The sequence below is a fragment of the Ananas comosus genome, linkage group 9 (genome assembly GCF_001540865.1).
Source record: "Ananas comosus cultivar F153 linkage group 9, ASM154086v1, whole genome shotgun sequence".
In the NCBI taxonomy this organism is placed as follows: Eukaryota; Viridiplantae; Streptophyta; class Magnoliopsida; order Poales; family Bromeliaceae; genus Ananas; species Ananas comosus.
This window is the reverse complement of record NC_033629.1, coordinates 4,034,583-4,055,217: the sequence shown is the minus strand read 5'-3', so window position 1 is coordinate 4,055,217 and position 20,635 is coordinate 4,034,583. Positions and strand designations below refer to the sequence as shown.

The following is a 20,635-nucleotide window of genomic DNA, read 5'->3' as shown; positions in this document are numbered from 1 at the left end:
AAGCCAGGAAGTTCCAACTCTGAAAATGACTCAAGTTGATCGCCCAAATTATCTAATTTTAAGACTACTCGATCACTAAATCACTAAAATATGTCGATAAGCTAGTTCAATATTTTAGATTTGCCATCAAATTCAACTACCACAAGAGCAAATTTCTTCAACATCTCCATGAGAGGGATCAGTCCAAATTTGCTCAGGCATGATTCTAACCTATCCCAACAACTCACCATAAGATTGAGTAATCAAATAATGACAAGTATTATTCAGTGAGATCTAACTAACAAGAATATATAGTTCAATGATATCAATCTTATGAACACAGCATACACTCAAAAAGTTTAATACTCGACTAACTTCACTCCAATCAGCCTGTACAAGAGCCTGCTGCGCCTGGACGCCACATCACTACAAGCCTGAACAAAAACTAAAGCTGCACCGACTACACTGCACTGCAACACGCAGTATAATCAGGTCAGACAAACTCGCAAACTATGCACCAAGCAGCCAAAACAACCAAAAAGAGGAGCATCCAGAATTTTATGTTTGTTTTACAAACCAAATTCAATCTGTAAAAAAAAGAAGATTGTTGAACATCCATAGCTATTGATGCATCTCACTCAAGAATAGATCAGTCGAATCCGAGCTACAATGTATAAATTGTCAAACTGCTATATCCTTTTAGTAACAGCATGATAACACACGACAAAGTTTGAAAATACAGAGTAATACCTTAACTTCCCACTATCACGCATAACAAAGTAAATAAGCTCAAAAAGAAACAACCTTTTCTTTTCTCAACTAACAATAGCAAAATATATGGTAGGTAGTAGAGCTACAAAATTCTGCCGCGTATAACACGTTCAGCTGTCTTCCAACTAACATGTCTCTTTGATGACCTTTCTCTGAAGTCTTTATCTCACCATATAAACAGCATGAAGTGTTCTAGCCTACTTTGTTGAAGAGGATGGTACAATGCTTTAAATATACTGGAACCAATCATTTACTCCGAAGCGGACATAGCGCATAAGTTGCCTTGCACTAATGATGAAGTGAATTGAATCATCTCAAATGAAGTATATTTGATTAAAATCTTGTAAACTGCCTCTTGTCATCACCACCCTGTCTTCCATAGGGATTGGAGGCACTTATTCCATGCCGACGTCCCTCGACTTTCCGCATCTTCTTTCTAAATTTGGACGCGCTGCTCTCCAAATCTAGATTTACCTTCGGAGGATTACTAAAACAGAAGGATGCTGCAACATCCTGTTATATAACAGTAAATTTTAGTTAGCCTTAGGAAAATTAGGGGGGAAAAAGAAGTTGACACATAAATAAGAAACAACACTTGAAAGGAGCTTTCTCAAATTTTGAAGTTGTGACAGTCATAATTACTAGGATAAGACTACAACTGGTTTATAAATAGTAGTTTGTAACAAGTAACCTAGTGAGATAAATAAAATAGTAGTTTACAGCGGCAATTCACTTCCATCAGTTACTAGCTTTATATTTTGTAAGAACCTGCATAATCTTGTAAGGCATTACATGCAGTGAACTAGTAAGCACAAAGTTTGATTCAGTACCTTGAGATTTAGGTGGTGCACGTTGAAGATCTGCTTCATTGAGTGCGAGTTGTATGCAAGAATGTAGGATCTATATGCATCTTTAGCCGACTGATTCAGATAGTAGTTCTCTCCTATAATCTTTTCCTGCATGATACCTTCAAAAGTTAGTTCCCAGAAAATATCTACAAGTCTAGGAGAAAAAACTCCATAGATAAGCAACCAGAATATGTACCAGGTGTGGCTGCAAATTTGGCACCTTCTTCTCGTTGAACTCGTATTCTTTCAGAGGAACTTTAGCTTCCTGCCAGCAACCATCGACTAAATAAGTTATCTAATGTTCAAAGATCCTAATTACATGATAATTAGATCTTTGTGGAAAGGAAATTCAATACCTTCAAATAACTAAGAAACTTTAATTCCTCTGGCAACAAAAACAACAAGGCATGTCCTTTTCCACCTTCCCCACGAGCTGTTCGGCCCACTCTATGGATGTACTCCTGCAGAAACTCGAACAAATTTAGAAGTTGAAGCAAAAAGGAATAACATTACATTAAATAAATTCCAAGAAAATTCAGCTGAGCTAACCTTTGGTTCATCAGGGGGGTCATACTGCACAATCCAGTCCTACAAAAAGGAGTAAACCTATTGAGAAAATAGAAAAAGGAAGAATGGGAGAAACACAAGTTAACTGAAACTGCGTCTCTTGCAAAAGTAAAGCACCATTTATTTGAATACGTAGTCCCTATTCACTTTTTTCTATTTCTGCAATTTGGAACCTAAATCTACCTTTATGGACTGAAATACCCATAGCACTCATGATGAATAGGCATCAGAGATTCCAGACAGTATTCACTACTTTCTATTTTTGCAATTTGGAACCTACATCTAACCTTTATGGACTGAAATACCCATAGCACTCCTCATGATGACTAGGCATCAGAGATTCCAGCCAGGAACATTTTGGTTCACAAAAAGATGCTATCCTTCAAAGCTGCTTTTTTAAATAAGAGATATAATAGCAAAACTAAAGGGTGTTTTTCTTTTGAAAAATAGTCCGAGACTAACCACTGCAGGAATATCAAGTCCACGAGCTGCAACATCAGTACATAACAAGATTCCTTTCTCAGCCTTGCAGAAGTCAAAAAAGGTTGTGGTCCGTTTCTGCTGCTTTTGCTTCCCATGTATGTCTAGACAATCAACTTGAATGTATCTCAAAAGTTCTGCGTGGAACTTCACGGAGTTACAGGACGAAAAGAAGACCATGATCTTTTTAGAGAGATTCCTCTTTAGGAATGCATGCAAAACCAAGAACCTCTTGTTGCTTGGGATGACACAATAGCCTTGCTGCAACCCTTCAACAGTCACCTGCACTATCCAACTTGTCACTACCACTTTAACGGAACAGAAGGTTAGAAAATAATAGCAGTCTGGGACACTAGCTGTTTTTATCTTTTTCCTCACCTTTGATCTCCCATCATCAACTCCAATAGATACTGGTTTATCTTTTCCTTCCCTATTCTTGAAGGACAACCGAGCAAAATCTTCAACCTGAGGAAGTGCAGAATTTGTAAGAAAAATAAACTGTCAACCAAAAGACAGTTAAAAAAAAAATGCAAGATGTAGAAATAACACATACCTGCTTAGTCTGGGTGGCAGAAAAAAGAACTGTTTGCCTATCCTGCGCATCAAAATTGAAATCAACTCATAAGAAATTACATAGAAAATCAATTTTGAAAGAGCCAATACTGATGTAATGCACATAAGATGATAGCATCATATACGATAACTGCAAAGAATAAGAATTATGTCATACATATCAAAATTGAATGCTTTCTACAGGTGGTATTAGATGTATATATTTTTCTAAAAGATTCTGCTACCAATCTGCTACTGTGGAAGTCATAATACATGGATGAAAAGAGGAGATTACATTATGATCAACAAGGAATAACATCAGAAGATGAATTCCCATATGGACTAGGTGACAGAAAAAGAAAAGAATGATATTAAATTGAAAAGCCTCACTAGATAATAGTATACAAATCAAGCATCTTATATAGCCTCCCCATAGGTAAATTTACTCACAGTAGCGTAGCATAAAAAAATCAAACTGTATATGATTTGATAAATCTCAATAAGGGTGCATTCTTGATTAACTATGGCAAGTCACCATTTATATGTTAGACGAGCATTTTTTAATAGGACTAGCCTATAGGTAATCTCCCATGGAGATGCAGAATACCCAGGATTTTTCAAAGAAACTTTCTATGGTCTCACTTTGATACATATGGTGCTGCATGCAGGTTTACTTTCATAGATTGCTGATCCACATGTAGGAAATAATCTAGTTAAGTATTCCAAGATATGTACATTGGTTTTTGTTTGCATCATGCATCTTCTTTATCACTTTTGGCCTTCTTTTCCATTCAGTCACCAAAAGATACAACACAAAGAAAAAAACTGTACAGGCGGCATTAACGGCTGAAAGTTGGTTGGCATGCCTCCAGCTCATGCAGCTAAGGAGGCCAATACTACAGCAGTTGCTCTTAACGCTCCCTCATGCCCATAAGGGTTGGGGGAAAGCAGAGCGTGCTAACGACGCGACAGTGGCTCCATACGGCATAGAAAAAATAGGTATGGGGTACCAATTTTTTTAGTGTTCAGCCCTTCGGTAGCCTTAGGGCTAGACTTTCGAACTTCCGATAGTGATGAAACACAACAATATTTGCCCTTGTCCTAGAGAATATGACAGGGTATGAGGTGCAGTGTTCTCCTCACTGACATGACTGATACAACTCAAAAGAATAAAAACTAGGCATGATTACCACAACAGAACATTCAAGGTGAAGCAGAAAAACTCAAATATTTATCTGGCCAGACACAAGCTGGGATTTTATGTTGACAGGGAATGGAGGCCCAAGTTTGGTTGGATCCTTTTGCAACATAAGATAAGCATTACATAAGCCAAAAATAGTTTGAATAGGATAGATTAGGGGGCTTGGCCAAAAGGCTTCAATCCCAAGCCCAAATCAGAACAAAACCTACGTGTTAGGCACAAAATAAGCGAACACAGTTTATGGATTCCAGCTGTTCACAGGAACTGCTAAATAAACTAGCTCAAGTTACACCAAAAAAAAAAAAAAACATACCTCTGGAAGGCGCTTAAATATTTGCTTCATATCTTCCTCAAAGTTCTCTTCTAATATTCGATCTGCTTCATCAATAATAAGGCACTATAAAGGAAAGGATCACAAATATTTAGTAACTTCCCAGAATAAATGAACAAATACCATTGAAAATCATAAGCACACATATTCACCTTGCGAAAAAATAAAACGTGTCAGTGTGCACAAGGTTTTGTGCAGCTTTGCATTCTCATATGTAACAGTAAGATTCTACATTAATAGTAGGTACGTTTTATTATATGACCAGAAATATATTTTAGTGCTACCTCTCAGATTACACAAAATTGATGGAGACACAAGGAAAAAAAAAAAAAGAGTAGATCAAGATTGATAGTTCACTTTATTCACTTGCTACTTGCATTGGGGAAGTTGACTTTTAACATCTAGAAGGATGAACTCACAGAAGATAAAACTATCAATGGCATAGATTTTCTTCACCGAAACCATCAGTCATCTGTTAAATATCGAGGTTTCACTTACTGGGGAGAAATCAACACTTCAGAAAATCATGATGCCACCGTCAAAAAGACAAAAGGAAAAACAAGTTCATTAGAAGCTCATATTTAACAGCAAAGTACTGTACTTTCATTACCTGTAATCTTCTATATATAAAACCCTTTGTATTCTGAAGATGGTCCAAAAGTCTTCCAGGTGTAGCTACTAATATATTAACTCCCTTTGCAAGATGCTCTGCTTCACCTCGCCGATTATTACCACCCATAACTAATCCAAGAGTTTGCGAGTGATACTTCAAAAGATCCTTTGCGACAGCATGAGTCTACAATGCAGACAAAGTTTAGCATTTATAATAACTCTATGCACCAGAATCCAGGCAATGCAACACCTTACTCTCGAGTGAAAAAGGGATTACAGATCTAATAATTTTGCACCAGCAAGATATAGAGATAAATTAACAAGAATCTCACCTGAATAGCGAGCTCTCTCGTTGGACAAACGATAATTACTCCAGCTCCATTCCTAGAAGTGAAATGAGCATGATACAGCAACTCCACAGCTGGTATCAAGAAAGCCAGAGTCTTCCCCGAACCAGTTCTCGCAGCCCCCATGACATCTTTCCCCTCCATCAGATGGGGTATAGCCCTAGCTTGAATCTGCAAAACAACGATCGAAGCCCATATCAAAAACACTAGTTTCGCAACTCAATCACAAAAAGGAGGTCTACTACCTAAATCCAAAAACCCCATCAAAACCCTAGCTTTCCAACTCCATCATACAAAGTAACGATTCTTTTCACCAATGAAGTAGGTCTACTCCCAAAACCCAAAAACCCCATCATAGACCCCAAATCCTAATATCGCAACTCCATCAAACAAAGAAACGATTTTTTAACCAATGCATCAGCTCTATTCCCAAAATCCAAACCACCCATCAAAACCCTAATTTGGCAATTTGGCAATTCCATCACATATAGAAAGGATTTTTTTTTTTTATAATTTTTAAGCACGTAGTTCTATCCCAAAACTCAAAACCCAAACACCCCATCAAAAATCCTATCTTTGCAAGTCCAGCAAGAACACTCCGAAAACCCTAACCCTAGAAAAGAGCGACGAGGGATACCGACCTGGGTCATGTTAACAAACCCCATCTCGTTGATCGCCTTCATGGTGAGCTCGGAGATGGGGAGGTCGGAGAAGGGTTGAGAGGTCATAATCCCCAAGCCACCTTTCTTCCTCTTCTTCTCCACCTCCTCCTCCACCTTCGGCTTCTTCGCCTCGGGGGCTCCCTCTTCGTCTCCTCCCTCTTCTTCCTCGCCTTCGGCGTCGCCTCGGCCGTTGTTCTCCTTCTCCCCATCTTCGTGGCGCTCCTCTTCTTCTCCAACGACTACGGCGCCATTGTCGAGGGTGGTGGCGTCGGCTTGGGTGGCGGCGGCGGCGGAGGAGGCTTTCTTCTTCCTCTTCCCCCTCTTCCTCACCTTCGCCTCCATGGTGGCGTCCACGGTCGCAGCTCCCATAGCGGCGCGGTAACGGGAAGAGAGAATCGTGTGAGAAGCGGAGCCGTACCGTCCTTTCTACTTTTTAAATCGTAGCAAACCCTCAATTAGGTTAAAACTTGTGCGGAGAGTGGAGACCCGTCAGAGTTAGGACTTAGGAACGCGAACGGGTCGGATTCGGATATGAATATGAAAATCTGAAATTCGAATCCGAAAATTTGAACATAAAATAATTATTTTTTTATAATATTTGAAAATATATTATGTTAAATTTAATTTCTTAAAATATAAACTTAAAGATAATATCAAATATATATATAATGAAAAATTAATTCTAGTTCGGGTCGGGCTCAGGTTTGAGTTGGGTATGGTCAAATTCATATTCAAATTCAAAATCTTTATTTTTTGATTAATTTCATACAGATCTATATAAATATAATGAATTGTAAATATATCTTTATAAAGTTCAAAAAATTCTTTCATGAAGATTCGTTTGAAAAAATAAGTTAATCATAAATAAAATACTTAATTCTAATTAGTTAATGAGGTGAATTAACCTTTTTATCTCTCTTCAATTAACAGTTGGATGGGAAAAAGGTCATTTCACTTATAAAATAAATAGTACTTTAACGGTAACAAATTAGAGAGATATATTTGAAAATATTTGGGCGCGTTTGGTTCAAAGTTGGAATTAGAATCAGAATCGGAATCGAAATAAGCTGGAATCAGAATCGGAATGACTCATTACTTAATTTTGTTTGGTTCGTTATTTGAATCGGAATCGGAATCAGAATCAAAATCGAAATAAGCTGGAATCGGAATCGGAATCAGAATGACTCATTACTTAATTTTGTTTGGTTCGTTATATGAATTGGAATCAGAATAAATCATTCTCATTGTCGGTGTTTGGTTCAAGTAGATATAAAAAACGTGGGTTATTTGCATACACGTCCTTGCAAACATAGTGAATTGCAGATATATTCCTGCAAAACGAAAATTTCATAAGTTTTCTTTACAAAAGTCCTAAGTTATGCAGATATATTCCTGTCGTTAAGATCTGTTAGAAAATTTTCGTTAACTACGATTAAAATACTTAACCATGATTAATTATAATGTGAATTGACGGATTTACCCTTCTTCCTCTTCCTCCTCTTCCTCTTCCCTCTTCTTCGTGGCCAGCGAGGGAGGAGATGCGGCGGTAGCAGCGAACCCTCTCCCCTTTCCTCTTCCCCCTTCTTCTTCCTCTCCCTCTTCCTCTTTCCTCTTCTTCGTCGCCGGGGAGGGAGCGCGGCGGCGGCGACGGCAAACCCTCTCCCTCTTCCTCTCCTTATTCCTCTCATTCTTCCTCTTCCCTCTTCTTCTTCCTCTCCTTCTTTCTCTTCCCTCTTCTTCGTCGCCGGCGAACCCAACCCCGCGCCACTGCCGCCATTCGCTCCGACGGCCCGAAGAGGAAGAGAAAGAGAAGGAGAAGAGGGATACTTTTGGGGCCCGTTTGGTTCAAGTTATGTAATATTACAAAGTATCTCGACATATCCAGGTATCTTGGATTTCGGCGTGAGATTACTACTAATGCTGCATTAGAGCGTTTGGTTTAATACAGTAATGTAATAGTAGATTACAGTGTTTATAGCATTAATATGTTTGGTTCAGTTTATAAAATTTAGTAATCCTGACATAAAAGTATAGTTTTTTTCAAAATTACCCTTGTTGTGGTCATTTAAATATTATTTTTTGCAAAAATGACGAATGGAGGGAAGGAGATCGTGATGATTACTTGGGAGGATGACGCAATAGAAGATGATAGGTGTTCATGCGAGAGAGAGAGAGAGAGAGAGAGAGAGAGAGAGAGAGACGTCGAGTGAGAGAGAGCGAGAGAAAGCGGCGTGCGAGAGAGAGGGCCAGGGGGAAGGCGAGAGAGAGATGAAAATAATGCTGTTAATTAGATTTGGGGTTGTTGGAGGGTAAAATTATCATTTTACATAATATGTAGTATTAACGGGTTTCAGTAATGCAAGATACACGACCCCCCTCCCGTTAATATTTTCGATGTAATCCTGCTCGATTTGTAATCCTACATTAACGACTAGATTACATAGCGGATTAACCAAACATAGTTATCCTGGCAGGATTGCCTGTAATCTTGCCAGGATAACTCGAACCAAACGCACCCTTGGAGGGATATATTTATAAGGGCGAAAAGGTCATTTTACGAATCCACTGTTAAAAAATAAATAGTTCACTAACAGATGTTAATCAGAGAAATATATCTGCATAACTTAGGACTTTTGCAGGGACAACTTATAGAATTTTCGTTTTGCAGGAATGTATCTGCAATTTACTATGTTTGCAGGGACGTGTATGCAAATAACCCTAAAAAACGTAATCAAATTAATATACTAACTTTATTTTTATAATATATTAATTTAAATTTAAATTGAAAATTAAATATTAAAAATTTACATCAAAATTTTAAAATAATGTCAAAATTTTAAATCGATTTTTTTTAAAAAAAACAATAAACTTTGAGTTAAGTGGATAATTCAAAATATAAAACTAAATTTCAATTTATTTAAAATTACAATTTAAAATTTAATTTGAATCCATAAATTTAATTTAAATTCAAATTTATAAGTTAAATTCAAAATACTTGAATAAATTTTAATTTTTAATTAAAATTAAAATTAAAATTTAAAATTATAAATTTAATTCTAAATTTAAACTCATATTTTAAGTAAAAAAGTTGAAAAAATAAATTTAATCCGAATAAATGTCTATTCCGTCCGGATTCAACTTCTAATTCAGCTCCCTAGGCCGGATTGGAAAAAAAAAAAAAGGTGATTGGGGGATTCTCATTTCACTCGAAAATCAGAATCGGAATGGGACTCCCGCATACCAAACACCTACAAACGGATTCACCTATTCCAATTCCGATTCCACGGTGAAAAACAAGCGAACCAAACATGTCCTATGACTTTTGTAGAGACAACATATAAAAGTTGAATTTTATTTTATAGAAATATATTTACAATTCATTATATTTGCAATGATTTGTATAAAATTAATCTTTTATTTTTTATATATACATATCAGAAACTATATTCTAAATCCACTCCGTTCAGGTTTAGGTTTAGATAAAATTTATCCCTAGTCAGAATTAGGGCTGCAACTTGCGTTTGCGTTTAGGCCCAACCCGACCAACCTAACCGATCAGTGGGTCACGTCGGGTCATAAAATTTTAGGGCTAATTGTTTAATTGCATATGTGTCCCTACAAAGCTACAAAATTGTACTTTTAACCCTACAAAATATCATTGTCTCGCTGTGAAGATTTAGTTATCAAATATACTCTCTAAAATCTCAAAATACGCAAATTTACCTATACAGGTGGACTGTTGTTGGTTGACTGTTGAATTGTCACCGTTTGGACTGCTATACCCTTATAAAAGTTAATTTTTATTTATTATATATTTGTGGTTTACATAAAATAACATGAAAACAAAAATAAGAAAATTAGAAATAACAACTACTGTTAAATATAAATAAAATAATATTTATTTAAGGGTAAAATGGTTATTTTGTTGAAGAAAAGTTGATCGTAACTGGTTAATTAAGGCAGAAGGACATATTTGCAAATTATGTTACTTGGAGGGATATTTTTCACAACTAACACTTTGTAGAGTTACAATGTAAAATTATATAGGTATAAATACACCATTTTATTATTTTGTAGGGACACATATGCAATTAACCAAAATTTAGCAATTACCAAATTTGGCAATTATGCTTCTTTGGATAGAATATATTAAAAAAAAAATGAAGGATTTTTTTTTTTTTTCTCCTCAAATTTCAATTCAAGCAAGAGCAACCTGTCAGGGATAGCGAAATTGCTATGCAATCTAAGTTCTTGGCCTAACTTTGCTAGCGGAGCGAATTGTTAAGGAGGCCAAAAACCAGCAGTCTTTGATGGGAGATGAGGGGACATGTAACTGCTGCAATTAATACCTCATAATTGCTTGAGGAAACTCAAGGGATATGGGTAACTCTTGAGATCACCTAGCATTTATGAGGGCTCATTATTGTATGAGATAGTGGGTAAGTGTGTGGCTAGATTCATTGTATCATTAGGCCTATAAATATTGGGGTTTGGCTAAGGCCAAAATACACAAGAGGGAGTGTGTATGTGTGTTGTAATCTATTTTTCTAAGTAGTGGAGTACTTAATTTTTGAGTGAACCTTTACCTCTCTCTTTCTCTCATTCTCTTTGCATATTTAGTCGTAGGACGCGAAGGTCCAAGCTAGCAACAGGGACAAAGACTTGTCAATCTCTGCGAAGAAAGGTGGGCGCCGCACGGACTTTGCAAACAAAAATGCTAAGACCGTGACAAACCATTGTCTTTCTTTATGTTCTTTTTTCTTATTTTCTCTCCATTCAAATGAAGCGTCATAAATTTATAATTGTTCTAATTTATACCATGATATTCTTTATTTTCAAGAATAGTAAAAGTTATCCTTTTTGACTACTAAAAGGTTTCAAATTTAGGAACTTTTCATATTTTTTCTAAACTCAAGTTAGAAATTCACATGATTATTAAAGAATTATCTAGTCAAATCCCTCTCACCCTACAATTGTCTAATGCCTTCTCTAATTTTTTTTTTCTCTAATTTTGATTCTCAATATGGCATTAGACTTGTCTCATAAAATATTATGGAAGAATAATGCTAAAACTTTATGGCAAATGCAACTAACATCATGAAGGAAAAAAAAAAAATCCATTATTAAAAGAAAAAAAAATCTGAAGTTAAGACACAAAAAAAAAAAATGTAACAACAAAAACAACATCTCAAAAATAACATATCCTACCGAACGTTTCTAGTGCAAGTGGCAAACGGCTTGGTGGTTGATATCCAAGGTCCCAAGATCAAATTATAGTTGATTCATATTTCCGGCTAATCTTTTTTTTAAAATAAAATAAATAAAGCGGATAACATGCTATCTTTCTCTCTCTCAAGAAGAGAAGAAGATATATTGGCACCAAATGCCTAAATCGACGTTAACCATTCCATTAATAATGCAAAGTTATTGCCATACAGTTGCTTCCTAAAATCATTTAGAAGCAAAAGCTCAGCAAAAACACGAAATATGCCAACATAGAAATCAAAACTTCTCCCAAAAAACTCTCTAGCTTCGACCCCGATGACGGGGGACCGGGGGGCGATACTGGGATGATCTCCTTCGAGCAAGTGTAGTTGCAAAGGCTTGGCGGAACAACTCTATAGACGCCTTTGCCTGTTAAGAGGTAAATATCTTTCTGGTTATCCTCCGCAAATGAGAAAATATAGCCTAGTGACGGAGAGGTGCTTCCGGCCACAATGTCACAGGCAATAGGAGAGTTCTTGGAGCAGCTGTAGGGAATCAATGTGCTAGTATAGTTTCCGCTCGCTTCGGGGGTCTCTAAACCTGTCCAGATGGTTCCATAGAGATCGGCATATATGTACCTGATATTCAACAGAGATAAGAGATGTGAGGAAGCTTAGTTGAGCAAATGGATCAAAAGCCAAAACAAAAAGGGTAAAACAATATGTATATAGGCGCCACCTGAACTATAGCGCATTTTGAAAATCGCACATCAACTTCAAAGTTTTGAGTCAGAACATAATGTTCGTTACTTCTAATGTTAGAGGTTCTAAGAAAAAAGTTATCACGAAATTTAATTAAGCACTTATATCACTAAGTTATAGTGTGCCAACTCATTGCCTCCGTTTGGTTCGGGGTTAAGGAAAAAGTAGCTATTCCAGGAATAGAGTTAAGTTCAGGGTTAAAGTGGGGTTAAAGTTTTTTTGTGTTTGGTTGGGGGTTGGAGTTAGTCTAGAATAATGAAAAATAGTGTTTGGTTGGGTAGGTGGGATAAGAAGATAATGATTGATAAAGAAGGATAATGATTGGTTGGAGTAGGNATAAGAAGATAATGATTGATAAAGAAGGATAATGATTGGTTGGAGTAGGTGTGATAAGAAAGATAGTGGGTTATTATGAATAGAAAATAGTGTTTGGTTGGAGTTTGGTGGGGTTAGGTGGGGTTAGCTAACCCGGGATAATTTATTTGAGGTGGGGTTAGGTGGGGTTAGCTAACCCCACCTATATTTTGGAGTGTTTGGGGATAAAATGGGGGTTAAGGGGTTATTCCACCCCTTAACCCCCAACCAAACAAGGGCTAAGATTTGGAATAATCTTATATATCTAGTATAACAGGACTAAATCTTTTAATCTGGTTATATATAGCATTTTGGACGGTGAAAATTAGGCATGCTAGAGTGAGAGTAGTTCTATGATAAGTAACCTAGTTAGTATCGGAACCAATCATCAGTCAGAAATATAAGATGTGTCTCGATTGCATTAGGGTTATGCAGTAAGCAGAGCATGGCTTTCGGGTCGACGATTGTTGTGGGCGGAGCACGGGTTCCTACAATGTCGGCTAAGTGTGTTTGAGGCTGATAAAAAAGTTAGGACTTAAATGGGGAAGGTATAGTCCTATATATCTAGTATAATAGGACAAAACCTCTTAAACTGGCTATAATATTTTGGGCGAAGGCACCGACCGTCCCTAGAGCAAGTGGCAAAGGGCTTAGTGGTTTGTACCCGAGACCCAAGTTCGAATCCTAGTTGATTCACATTTCTAGCTAAGTTTATTTCTAAATAAAATAAACGAAGCAGGCAGGGTACTACCTATCTCTCAAAAAAAAATATTTTGGGCGAAGGCATAAGAGATTAAGAGGGTTAAGCATATTAGGGCTAGAGTAGTTCTATAATAAGTAATGGAAAGTTCGGGCACTCAATTTCAAAATGTATTATAGTCTACGTAGTGTTTTTTGAAAAATAGGTAGCACGCTACCCGCTTCGTTTATTTCATTTAGAAATAAACTTAGCTGGAAATGTGAATTAATTAGGATTCGAACTTGGGTCTCGGGTACCAACCACCAAGCTCTTTGCCACTTGCTCTAGGGACGGTCGGTATAATCTACGTAGTTTTAATGCATGTTCTTTTATTAGCGAAAAGAAAACAAGATAGGAGAATAATCCAACGGTAAGCTGCATCATGCATGTCTATGTACCTTCCATACAAGCACGGATCGGTCATTGACCGATACACAAAACCGCCGGTGACCGACGCAGATCCCACTTTTGATATATTTGTGTGATAATAGCCCATGACAGGAAAAATGGGGTTTATGGAGCTAACTGATGTGTTCCCTCCCGGACTCCATGGAGGAGTATAGAGATTGAAACCTTCATAAACACGCCATCCGTAGTTTCCGCCCTTTGTCACCAGATCTATTTCTTCATATGATTCCTACACTCGCGAGTTTTAGAGAAAATCAAATCAGTTCAAAAAATATATATATACAAAGAAAATTAACTTCGGGTGTTTACTAAATGGAGTGGATCAGACCTATACCAATAAAATTAGTATGTTTGGTTCATTGATTGCAACTCTAAATTAGATGATGCTTGAGCATCCCGCTGATCTAAAATTTTTTTTTAGTGGGGTCAATATGTAATGAAGAGAAAACATCAAAAATAAATAAATAAATAAAAATATACCATTTTTATTTTTAATTACTCTCAACATATTTTCCTATTCTAAAAATGATGCATGATAACCTTATTGGTCTCAAAGTGAGTCAACAATCTAAGAACGGTTAATATGGTCTATATTTGACATGCCTCAGTAAAGTTAATGGACTCCACTAAAATTTATATATATTTGACGAGTTGAGCTGGAATACTATCGGTAGCAAGCGGACTTCGTTGCTACCTATTTGTTTTCGATGATGGAGCCTCCAAATCGACGATCGGCACCGTTGAAAATGATCTATACCACTTGAAGTATTTAGAAATGAAATTTCATGCTTTTTCGATATTGTTTTCTTATCCATCAAGTGGGCGTAAAAATGAATGGCTGAAAATAAATATCCTCTAAAAAATGATGATAGAAATTTTGTAATCATGATCGAGAGTATAGATTTTGTTTTAAATAGCTTAAAAAATTTTCTAACCAAAATTCAATTGATTTGAATAGCTTTACACCGTTAAACGAGAAAACCCCTCATATCTACCATTAAAATTACTAATTTTGAAACCCTTTGATCATTAGGTAAATGATGTCGAAAAGATTTGAAATTTAATTTCTATATAAATACTTCAAGTGATATAGATCATGTTCAACGGTGCCGATCGTCGATTTGAAAGCTCCATCATCGAAAACAAATGGGTGGCAACGAAGCCCGTTTACTACCGATAGCATTCCAGCTTCTCAACTCTATATTTGGCATACCTCAGTAAAGTTAATGGACTCCACTAAAATTTATATAGATCCGCCAATGCTATCACTAGACTGGAAATTTGGAAATGACACTTAATACCACTTATTAATGCAAAAGTATTTTAAAAAATGTAGATAATTAAACCAAATAGCCATTTAAGGCAGATATAATAGACTCTTGGTTCCCATGCTTTCTTTGATTCCTCTGAATTTGGAAAATGTTCATTTTTTTTACACTTTATATCACTCATTATTGTTTGAATTTGCCAATATATCTATATTTCTGAAAGTGAGCAGAAGTTGTATCATCATGAATTACAACAAAAGGAAATCATGAATGTGAAGTTTTATTTTCACTAGTTAACATATAAGTTCAACATAAAATTTGCATGTCAAAAACATAAATAAAAAAAGAAAAAGAAAATACTAAAAGATGTTAAGGAAAATTATATACCTGGCCAACATCTCCACAGAAGAAATAAGATGGCCTTCCTGAATCAAAGCTGCACCGCCACGGATTTTTGAAACCAAATGCCCAAATCTCAGGGAGGAGTCCACTATCTTCAGTAGACGGATTATCCTTCGGAATCGAGTAATTTCCCCACAATGTTACGTTATTTACACTATTTGAACCTTAAAACATATGATGGTCAGGAAAAGTACTACTGTTCTCAAAATTGCTTATATATGTATAATTTGTAGAGTGAGCTGGTATGCTTCTGGAAGCACGGAGCCTTCCGTGCTTTCAAGTCGTTTTCGATGTTACAACTTTCGAATTGACGATCGGCTTTATTAAACTTGATCTAGAGTATTTGAAGTAGCTAGAAAATAAATTTTGTGATTTTTCGATATCATTTTCCTAGTGATTGAAGGGACTCGAAATCAATAATTTTAAGGACCGTGATGAGCCGTTTGCAAGTTTAACGGTGTAGAAATATTCAAATCACGTAAAATTTTGATAGAAAATTTTTTATACTATATAAAACAAGATCAACATTTTTGATTTAAAATTTTAATGTCATATCATCATATTTTGTAAGATTTTATTTTCGGTCGTTGATTTTGAGCTACTTTGATCACTAGGCAAATGATATAAAAAAATCGCAAAATTTATTTTCTAGATACTTAAAATACTCTAGATCAAGTCTAACGGAGCTCATCGTCGATTCGAAAGTCCCAATATCAAAAACAACTTGAAAGCACGGAGCGCTCCGTGCTTCCAGAAGCATATTAGCCGCACTCTAATTTGTAATGGAAAAGAAGAAGAAGAAAACATCTTCTGAAGACAACATACTTGGCATGTTATCGACGTCAAGTCGCAAAATCTTTCCGAGAACGGAGCGTTTGTTCTGCGCGAAGTTGAAAGGATCTCCGTCGTTCCCGCCGTCTCCCATCATGAAGTATAGATAACCGTCAGCTGGTCCGAAAAGAATTTGCCCCCCGTGATGAGTTGTATACGGAAGCCCCACCGTAAAGATCCTTCGCACCTCGATCGGCCTCGCTGTTTTCGCCTGCAGAAGCAGTATGAAAATTGGTCTACAGACTTAATTTTCCGCTGAAACAGGAAAAAAAAAAACAAGGTACTTGCAGCACTGTACTTCAGAAGGCGTCGACGAGGAACTATTCGCAGAATATTCCGCGATGACGCTGAAGAACTGGCATGGCTGAGCACCATTATCTGTCCCGAGTTTCGAAGGATCGCAGTTGCTGTCGGAATTGCATGAACACCTCCCCGAACAGCTGGACGGCGACTGAGAACTATCGCAACTGTACGAGACGAAGAAACGCCCGTTCGTCGGGAAGCTGGGATGAAACGCGAGACCGAGCAGTCCGAACTCGTTGTCGAAGTGAACGACGTCCGACAGATCGAGAAACGGGTCTGCTTCGTCGTACTGCAGCTTTCCTCCTGATGATGCTGGGTCAGGAACAGCTGCCAGCCATATCTTGCCGGCTTGGTTGCTCACGAAGACGCGGTTCGATCTGTCGGGGTGAGGAACCATGTTGATGTACGTGCCGTTATCGATCCTTTCGAGACACAAACCGTTCGGAGGGAGAGAAGTTTGAGCCGAATTGAACGAAGCTGACGAACCGTCGAAGCACACTAACTGGCCGCCGGACGAGCCGCTGTTCGCCGCACAAAAGTCGCCCTCGGTTTTGTAAGTGTCGGTGAGCTTAGATGAAGATCCAGGAGTTATTTGGGAGAAGGGAGAATCTTTTATTGTTACGTCCTTGCAACTGTTCCAAACAGTGGTGCAGAAATTGTTTGATGAAACGGTTGAGTTGCACAAGAAAGGAACTGTCCGAACGTTAGGCTGGACGTTGAATAAGTCGCCGGAATATGGATTACATTTCTGCAGATGGAATAACACATAACAGCTTTTTAAAGAAACTCTTTTTAAGTTTGCAGTTTGAGATGGTGGAATGGATACAAGGAAAAGAATATATAAATTGTATAGAACAAACTCGAGAAACAGTGTGAGTAAAGAATACGTATGAAGACTCTTTAAAACACATAGTTAGACAGAAAGAAAAATCAAGTAAGAAAAGCACAAGAAAAACTAAAAAACAAAGATCCTACTTCAGTAATATTATCAATAAACAAGTGCTCCATGATTTTTTTTTCTGTCTAACTATGTGTTTTAAAGNAAAGAAAAATCAAGTAAGAAAAGCACAAGAAAAACTAAAAAACAAAGATCCTACTTCAGTAATATTATCAATAAACAAGTGCTCCATGATTTTTTTTTTTTTTTTTTTTTTGAATAGTGGGTTAAGGGTCCGTTTGGATAACTTATAAAATGTCACATAGTTAAACTATACCATACCTATAGAAAAACTAACCTATAAGGTCTTTGGGAGGCTCAAAAGAACATAATTTTTTTAAAGTAAAGTTAAACTACATTGTAAAAAATAGAGTAAAATATTAATCACTCTAACCTAACGAAAAGAATTCTACCATTCTTTTGCTCCACATCTCCCATGTCAAATTTAAAATTTTGATATAAGATTTTTATTTTCAAATTTTAAATGGCCAATTTGCATAAAAAATTCACCTGTTTCGTATTTTTGCAAAACAGGACCACCATTTTAGATTGTTCTGAATTTTGAGTAAAGTGACTAGGATACCCTTATTCTTCAATTCAGATCAAAATCACACAATATAAACTCTATAAAATTTTGTAACTATGCATCCAAACAGGATCTAAGTGTAATTTTATGAAAATGAATAGTATATATATCATTCATACTACATGGATGCAAAGATGATGCGGTCGACGGGCCTCATCTTCATCATATAAACAATTGAGATGCCTTTGCTTCAATTATTTATTCAAATATTGATGATGCAGAATGCGATTATTCCACTCGATTAATCACACTCAACTCCAAATAATGGATTTAACCCACAAATAGCACAAAAGCCTTCGTGCTACAGACGCACTTCAATAATCGATCATCCGTTTCAATGATCAACACCATTCAATATCTTATCGGCATTTCAAATCTTTAGGAATGATTGATGAAAGCACCTTAAAATCGAAGCCTATACGGCGCGTTTATTGTTTTGACAGTAACGAAGAGCCCAGAGCAATTGAAGTTTTGTTACTATATATTTTAATCTAGCTAAAATCTAGATCAAGATTGGCACCCTTGACCTTAAATTGAAGAATTATCTCCTCTTTTACAGTAAAGTTGTTTCCCTCAAAGCATTCATTTGGAGGCCTCACTACTACAAATTCATGATTTAGCAGTATTTACTCTGCAGCATTTATTTAAATAACGCTAATTAATATATTTAATAGCATTACTTGATAACTGCTGTTAAATTTAATAATTTAGCAGCAATTTATTATTAATGTTGCAAAATAGAATAAATTAGTAGCATAAATTAGTAAATGCCACCGAAGTTTTCAGTATTTTATAAAAAATGACACTAAATGTAATAAAGTAGCAGCACTTATTGCTAAATACCGCAATATTTACTCCGCGACATTTATTTAAATCATGTTAATTAATATATTTAGCAGCATTACTTGATAATTGCCGTTAGATTTAATTATTTAGCAGCAATTTTCTATTAATGTTACGAAATAGGATAAATTAGCAGTATAAATTAGTGAATGCTGCTAAATATAATAAACTAGCAGCACTTGTTACTAAATATCATTTCTAATTAATATATAATTATTAATTATCCCTTTTTTATTTAGAATAAAAAATTTTAAAATTAAAGTTTAAAATTCGAAACATATAATTTTAAAAATTAAACTTATAATTTAAAATTTAAAATTCTAAAATTTATATTTTAAATTTTAAATTCTAAAATTATTAATTTTTAAATTTTAAATTTTTAAATTTATTTTAAATTTCAAATTTCAAATTTAAAACTATTAATTTTGAAACTTAAAATTTCATATTTCAAAATTAAAAATTTAAATTTAGTATCTAAATTTAAAAATTTAAAATTTTAAAATAGAAGACTTAAAATATAAAAAATTAAAATATATATAACTAATAGTTGCTAGCGTAAGTGGCAAAGGACTTGGTTGTTGGTACTCGAGGTCTCAAGTTCGAATCCTAGTTGATTCACATTTTCAGCAAAGTTTAAGACAAAAAGAAATAAATGAAGCGGGTAACATCTCAAAAAAAAAAAATATAAAATAAAATTTTAAAAATCGTATAAAAAAAATATAAAATAAAATTTTAAAAATCATATATTTGTATTAGCGGCATTATATTTATGTGCCATTAATAAACAATTTAAAATTAGCATTTAATCCCTTTTAGTGGTATATTCCTAATGACACTAATTGATTTATATTGATGGCATTTATAATTAATATTGCTAATACTTTTAGCAATATTGGCATAGGCAGTATTTGGTGTCATATGCTGCTAAAATTTTTAGCAGCATTTGTTGATCATTTAGCAGCATAAATAAATGCCACTAATGACTAATTTTTTAGTAGTGCCTTTTGATACGCTATAAAATAATTTCAAAAAGTGTGAAAGTTCGTCCCTAGATACTTCAAAATCTAACACCTTAGATCACGTCTAATGATATGAATCATTGACTTAGAATTTTTATTATCGAAAATTTGTCGATCTACAGCACGAAACCCTCTTTTAGTAGCACCCTTGCTCAACTTTTGACCATTGCCGTTAAAGCACATGCTCGAAAAAACCTTTTAACTTTTTTGCTTAAAAAAAAGTCATTAATGCAATTCATCATAAGCATTAACTGTTAGTATTTACTTATTTAAAGTGATTTAAAACTCTATTTCGGCATATGAGCCTCCTCGATGGCCTAACATCAAATGGGCCTCATCTGGGAGTTTGTCCATCACTTACTACGTGTTATTATTTTTATAATATATATATATAAATACATAAATATATATATATATTTTTAATATATTTAATATATTTATATTTTATATACATAAGCTCGATAATAGCTCGGCTTGTACTCGCTCGATTAGGGTCGAGCACAAGTCGACTTTTTAAGTCGAGTTAGCTTAAGTCGAGTAAATGATTTGCTCGCTAAGCTAGAGCTCGAGTAAAGCTCGTCTTGTTCTCAACCGAGCGCTTGCCGCTCAACTTAACAATGGGGATGAGT

At 35.6% G+C, this 20,635-nt stretch overlaps 2 protein-coding genes across 2 annotated transcripts in view; both read right to left on the bottom strand.

The window, feature by feature from the left end:
• On the bottom strand, positions 572-6,805 carry LOC109715563 (DEAD-box ATP-dependent RNA helicase 27). The gene is made up of 12 exons (XM_020240654.1): positions 6,330-6,805; positions 5,674-5,859; positions 5,340-5,525; positions 4,712-4,795; positions 3,199-3,240; positions 3,024-3,110; positions 2,628-2,927; positions 2,148-2,186; positions 1,955-2,059; positions 1,795-1,863; positions 1,581-1,706; positions 572-1,263 (listed from the first exon to the last, which is right to left on the bottom strand). Exons 1-12 carry the CDS (start codon positions 6,717-6,719, stop codon positions 1,084-1,086), a joined length of 1,794 nt encoding a protein of 597 aa, XP_020096243.1. The 5' UTR covers positions 6,720-6,805; the 3' UTR covers positions 572-1,083.
• The window catches only part of LOC109715694 (HIPL1 protein-like), a 10,262-nt gene continuing 1,354 nt past the window's right edge, over positions 11,728-20,635 (bottom strand). The window contains exons 3-7 of the mRNA XM_020240815.1: positions 16,617-17,369; positions 16,313-16,529; positions 15,473-15,651; positions 13,808-14,046; positions 11,728-12,193 (exon numbers count right to left, since the gene is read on the bottom strand). Of these exons, the coding sequence (XP_020096404.1) occupies positions 11,806-12,193; positions 13,808-14,046; positions 15,473-15,651; positions 16,313-16,529; positions 16,617-17,369 (1,776 nt within the window). The 3' untranslated portion in view covers positions 11,728-11,805. The remainder of the gene's footprint in view (positions 12,194-13,807; positions 14,047-15,472; positions 15,652-16,312; positions 16,530-16,616; positions 17,370-20,635) is intronic.

Coding starts and splice junctions, on each gene's coding strand:
- LOC109715563 (XM_020240654.1), bottom strand. CDS start 6,719: ATGGGAGCTGCGACCGTGGACGCCACCATGGAGGCGAAGGTGAGGAAG. Junction 5,526..5,673: donor CGAGAGAGCTCGCTATTCAG/GTGAGATTCTTG, acceptor TCTGCATTGTAG/ACTCATGCTGTCGCAAAGGA. Junction 2,060..2,147: donor ACCCCCCTGATGAACCAAAG/GTTAGCTCAGCT, acceptor GAGTTTCTGCAG/GAGTACATCCATAGAGTGGG.